This window comes from Triticum aestivum, unplaced genomic scaffold (genome assembly GCF_018294505.1).
Source record: "Triticum aestivum cultivar Chinese Spring unplaced genomic scaffold, IWGSC CS RefSeq v2.1 scaffold160480, whole genome shotgun sequence".
NCBI lineage: Eukaryota > Viridiplantae > Streptophyta > Magnoliopsida > Poales > Poaceae > Triticum > Triticum aestivum.
In genome coordinates, this window is record NW_025235456.1 from 742 (window position 1) to 6128 (window position 5387).

The window sequence follows — 5387 nt, forward strand, 5'->3', positions numbered from 1 at the left end:
ATGATGAATTGTATTCGGCGACTAATCTTCTATTGTATTCAATGAATCTGCTGTTGCTGTGTGGTGTTGTCTAAATTCTGTCCAATAATATATTTTGTAACCTGTGAAAATATCAGAAAAGAAAAAAATCCCTAATATTCATACTAGTGGCGCACCACACAAGACACTAATGGCGCACCATGATAATCACACTAATGGCACATCAACCACTGGTGCGCCATTAGTATGCCAAAGCACATGGTACATATGGCCCCCTGGGAGGAATTCTAATGGCGCACTGTGGGCAATACTAATGGCGCACTACGTGGTGTGCCATTAGAACACCAGATACTAATGGCGCACCAGTGATGCGCCATTAGAATTTAATTCTAATGGTGTGATGCTAGTGGCGCACCAGTAGTGCGCCATTAGAAGGCAAAACTGGTGCGCCGCTAGCATGCCTTTTCCTAGTAGTGACAGTAGAAGTAGCTAGAGATAATAAACAGAATAAAGGGCTATTTTTCTATAAAATATATTTTTCACTATGAACAAGATTTGTTTAATTGAAATTAAATGTCAAGAAGTTAGAGAGCATGATATAATAAGTTCGAGGAATGATTTGATGTTGCTATTCAACTGTTGAATAGATATTGAAGGCACATTACATAGAGTCCTAGATTTTACATATATGAAAGTAGGCGCACCATGAAAGTGATAATCATCCAATTAATAAAACCATTATTCTAACAAAATATTAAACATTGCCTCATATATACCAACGGGAGTAACTTTCTATTGGTTAGAAACCGTTGTGCTTGACAGTTATTTAACACGTGCTTTTTTACACGCACTAAGACCATATATAGGATGCAGACCATTCTCATGCCAATGTCTAGAATAGCCAATCTACATAAGTCCTAGTAGCATGCTCCTAGAGGATTCTTACAAATACTTACATGGGTATGTTCCCAATAGGAATGGATATAGATTATGCTTACAAAAATGATACACTCTAACACTTCCATCGGAGCACAATTCAGCTCCCACAATCAGTAATCAGCATGAAAACTTAAAAAACAAGTTTGATAGAAATCAATGTTCAGGAAAGCATGAAGCATAAGCGAAGCGACAGGCTGACGCTTAGAGAAATGGGTGCTTAAGCATTTTTAAAAATAGAACTGCAGGTTTTGGAGGTTGTAGACCGAGAATTAACCTGAGTAGACGATGCGGGACCTTGGGGAAGTTGGTCACATATTTCCTGAATGTGTATTGGCCTGTGTTGCCGCGACAGCATAGATCAGCAATCAGAGTAATCCTTTAGCACTAATATTGGCTCTCAAGTTTCTTCTACGTGTATATTCAATTGTGAAACATGCACATACCAGAGGGAATCCATGGTAGAATAAACTGAGAATCAAAAAATCATAGCAACTTTTGTACAAATTACTACCATAACCTTGTTAGAGAAGGATTCGAAGAGAATCTACTACAAAGTATTGCACCATCATGATAACGACAGAAAGTATAGCCAACATTTAAGTTTTTTTTGAGTTGCCACTTTTGCAATTCTGAAATCTGAAGTAACTAAGGTCCGGGTTATTGACAACTACCGATTTTCGTGGGAAACACTTCCAACTCGGGTTAGGAACACCAAATTTAGTACTTTAGTATTCAGTTTTATCGCTAAATATGTAGCATGTAGTCGTCAAATTTAGTACTTTAGCGAGTACAATTTTCTGTAATTCCTGGTGAAAGTTTCATCTCTGTGTCGTAACATAATTGACATTGTGCATCAATTCAGCTGATTTAGTTACCTTGTGACCTTGTCCATGTAGGGAATGAGGTCTTTGCAACCTCCTTAACCTCTTATTGATCCTTGTTGTTCTTTCCTAAACAGCATAAGGAAGAAAAATGTTCAGTATAAATATCCAACACCAAGACGAATAACAAAAATGTTGCAGCAAACTAACTAACCCTCCCAAGCGATGCTCTGCGGGTCAGTGGTGCAGCCACGCTTGGCATGGACTCTGTAGTCGGCGGAGTCCTGCTGCAGCTGAATGTAGTCATCCATGCTGGGCATGTCCAGCTCGAGAGGGCTAACTGAATCTGGACCAAGGTGTTAGTAGAAGTGTGGCATTAAACAATTGGCAGGCGGGAGAATCCGGATGGATGTGAAGTGCATATATGTGAAGTTTGTCCTACCTGGGAGTCGATGTTGCAGAAGCTGGTGACCATGCCGACATCGCTGTCGCTGAGCACCTCGGCCTTCTTGCTGTCGGGCGCTGAGAACATGATGTTGGAGTTGGTGTCGTCCCAAGTGCTCATGGAGAAAATACTCAAGAGGTCACTCGAGCCGTTGCCAGCAGCGATGCTCTCGCCGACGTCCTGCTGCCTCAAGAAGCTCCACAACGAGCCCAGCCTCCTCTACTATGCCATCGAGTCGACGTTGCCTCCTCCGTGCGAATGCAAGTAGCTGATTCCCATCCTTCCTCTCGTTCCACCCATGCCGCCATTGCATGTGCATCATTAGAGTCACAAAGCCAGAGCACATCGATCAAAGCGCACAAGGGCCAAAAAAACACAACACCCAACCAAATTTGGAAAATCAACATGATGACTGAAGCAAGGATCATGACAGCATATAGGATATTTAAAGCATATAAGATATATAAAAAAATGCAGCAGAGGTAGCTAGAAAGGAAACAAAGAAACTTGATCTATAGTAAAAATAAGAAACAACCTCCAAGATAATACGCCTGCAAAACGAAATAAAAGAACTAATTAGGACATGGAACCATTGTAACTGCCATGTTGCTCTGCAATTAGCATATTTGAGCTATTAAAAACTTCGAAATCTAGTACTTTTGTGTCCTAATGGCGACAACCAAAAGCTATCTATTGCGCATTGAACTGAAAAATAATGTGTATTCTCAGGTATGCACCCCAAGTAGCAACCGAAACATTATTGAACTACAAGCAGCTCAAGATAATAGCTACAAAATCTTTCCAGAAATGAGTGACTAAGTAAAAAAATGAAAAACAAGAGAATGAGGTAAGTAAGAAATCCCAATTGAGCTAGAGAAGGAGACGCTGTGCCTGAGCCTCCAAGAACCAGTAGAAGAGTGTCCTCCCACTCTGCTTGTCCATGGTGACATGCCCAGAGAACCGAGAGATGTGTGAACTCCTTGGCCGACGAAGGAGAAATACCATCCTATCAGCTTCCTACTCGCTGTAACCGGCCAAGTAGCAGAGCCAACACCCTGGCAGGCAAAGACAATGCGTGCCTGAACACACACGTCACTAAGCCAACAAGCACACACACAAAAGGAACTCGTAGCAAGCAAATGCGGGGGACAGGAGGAGAGTTGGGACTGAAAAGAAATTACCATGGTGGTGACTCGATTTACAGGCGGAAGCGACTTGAGGCGGTGGTGGCAAATCCAGATAGCAGCTGCACGAGCATGTGAGCGTCACAAGATGCAAACATCAGACTCATACATACCTGCATTTCTTTATCAGCACTACACATCTCCAGATTTTTCCCAAAATGAGAGTTCAGTAAGCTACCATCTTCAGCCTCCTAATTTATCAGAGAGCAGCATTTGTTAGTTTTGAGAAACCTGAAAAAACAAAGAAACATCAGGCATATTTGAATAATCATGTCAACAAAATGAGCGATATAGATGAAAAAACAACAAAACGAAATTCAATAAATTGAAACGCTGCTATAGTCCTTCAATATGTATTTCTAAAACTGATATATCATCTTCATAACATGTTTATTTTATATCCAAGGCTTGACTGTAGCATAAAATTACACCATGGTAAATCTTGAGAAAGACCAAGCTTCAGTTTCAGGTATAATCACTTGGTCACAAATTTTAGGAGACGGGAAGACAATGGCCAGCGGTCACGAGATGAATTGTGCCTGCAAGTTCAGAAACACCAATACACCTAAACGGAGGAACTTACTTCATGTCCCTGAGCCGCCGATACTACTTTACCAGTGCCAATGGGCTACACTGGTTCGTGCGTGACGACCTCGTTGGCCCAGTCCTTGATCTTGTCTGCAAATAAAACAATCATCTCAGCCTACACCTTTTAGGTGACAATATATGAAGATGTTAACAAAGCAAATTTCATAATTCATATCAAGAAAAATTATTCTAGAAAGTTGATTAATAGCAAGATATTGCCCCTGCCAAGCAAAATAAAAGTATACTAATCTATTCATAAGCACATAAACAACTAAGTCAGCTACTACTCACATGAACTAAAAGGATTGTAATTAATAGGATGGAGTGCTCATTTGAAGAAATTTATTAACAAATACTTTGGATGGTTCAGGTGAATCTAAAATGCCCCTTGTTCTCACCTCATCCTGCGGTCCTGCTCCAGCCCCTCAGGCAAAACATCGCACTTTATCCTGCAGGTGATTGTCAGCCTAAGGAAGTAGGCGGCGATCTGTTGTCTTCTCAAAATGCGCTAACCTTTAGCCGTTTCCATGCTTTCTAATGGGCTTCAGAGGTCATCCACACAAAGCAAGCACCTCCAAAACATCAGTGGTAGGTTCACGGAGGAAAATAGAAACGGTCTGAAGTCCATAGTCAACAATATAGACCATCTTCCAAGATCATACAAAGGAAGCCACTCCACTACAAGCTTTCTTTCCATAGCTACGGATGTGTGTAGAAGAGCCTGGAACAGGGGTCAAACAAGATAAATCAGCCAACCATATAGTTCCAAGGTAGCATCAGGATTAGGATTGATAACTAATCGGGTAATCGTCCAAGAGCGCAATGAACTAAGAGGAGATTTACCAGATTTGAGTGTCGGGTATCGGAGAGGTGGAAGAGGGAGTTGGAGCCGAGCCGTGCCAGCCGGGTTATCGATCTAACTCCGGTCGGTCAACCCTGTCATCGCAGGTGAGACCATCCCGCCCCAGCACGCCTACCTCCCCCTATCCTTCAATCCTTCCTCCATATTCTCTCTTCATCAGGGACGGATCCATGGGGTCACCCTTTGCGTGCAACTTCCTAGCACCGCCAGAGGCAAGCTCATCGCGTCCAGCCGCTGCCCCTATGCTCACCGCTTCCGCCGATGGCAAGGAGGAGGAGGCGGGCGAGGAAGGCGGAGCTCGGGCGGAGGTGGGAAGGAGGTGGCTACGATCAAGGAGAGGTTGCGGCGGGAGGGAAGGAGGAGCGAGACCGTGCGGCGGCTGTGGGGGTCGGGGGGCATTGGGCAAGGGGGCTAGGGTTTGTCTGGCGGCTAGAATGGGAGTGGGAGTGGGACGAGGCGAGGGTAGGATTGGACGCGGAACGCGCGGAGCAGATTGGCCAAAACTTCTTACACGGGGGTACGATGAACCCAGCCAACAAGCACACGACGCGAGCCCACCCGTCATTGGC

The 5387-nt window shown here is 43.5% G+C and overlaps 1 protein-coding gene across 1 annotated transcript; it reads right to left on the minus strand.

Annotated features, from left to right (window-relative positions):
- Nucleotides 1–775: 775 nt before the first annotated feature.
- LOC123176292 (uncharacterized) lies at nucleotides 776–5235 on the minus strand. Its single transcript, XM_044590574.1, has 7 exons — nucleotides 4800–5235; nucleotides 4355–4677; nucleotides 3952–4046; nucleotides 2182–3599; nucleotides 1954–2085; nucleotides 1794–1868; nucleotides 776–1253 (listed from the first exon to the last, which is right to left on the minus strand). Exons 4-7 carry the CDS (start codon nucleotides 2302–2304, stop codon nucleotides 1227–1229), a joined length of 357 nt encoding a protein of 118 aa, XP_044446509.1. The 5' UTR covers nucleotides 2305–3599; nucleotides 3952–4046; nucleotides 4355–4677; nucleotides 4800–5235; the 3' UTR covers nucleotides 776–1226.
- Nucleotides 5236–5387: the final 152 nt, after the last annotated feature.

Excerpts from the sequence above, each read along its gene's own strand:
- LOC123176292 (XM_044590574.1), bottom strand. The coding sequence starts at position 2,304 with ATGAGCACTTGGGACGACACCAACTCCAACATCATGTTCTCAGCGCCC. Across the intron at positions 2,086-2,181 it reads TCTGCAACATCGACTCCCAG|ATTCAGTTAGCCCTCTCGAG; the intron begins GTAGGACAAACT and ends ACCTTGGTCCAG. Across the intron at positions 1,254-1,793 it reads TACATGGACAAGGTCACAAG|GCCAATACACATTCAGGAAA; the intron begins GTAACTAAATCA and ends GCGGCAACACAG.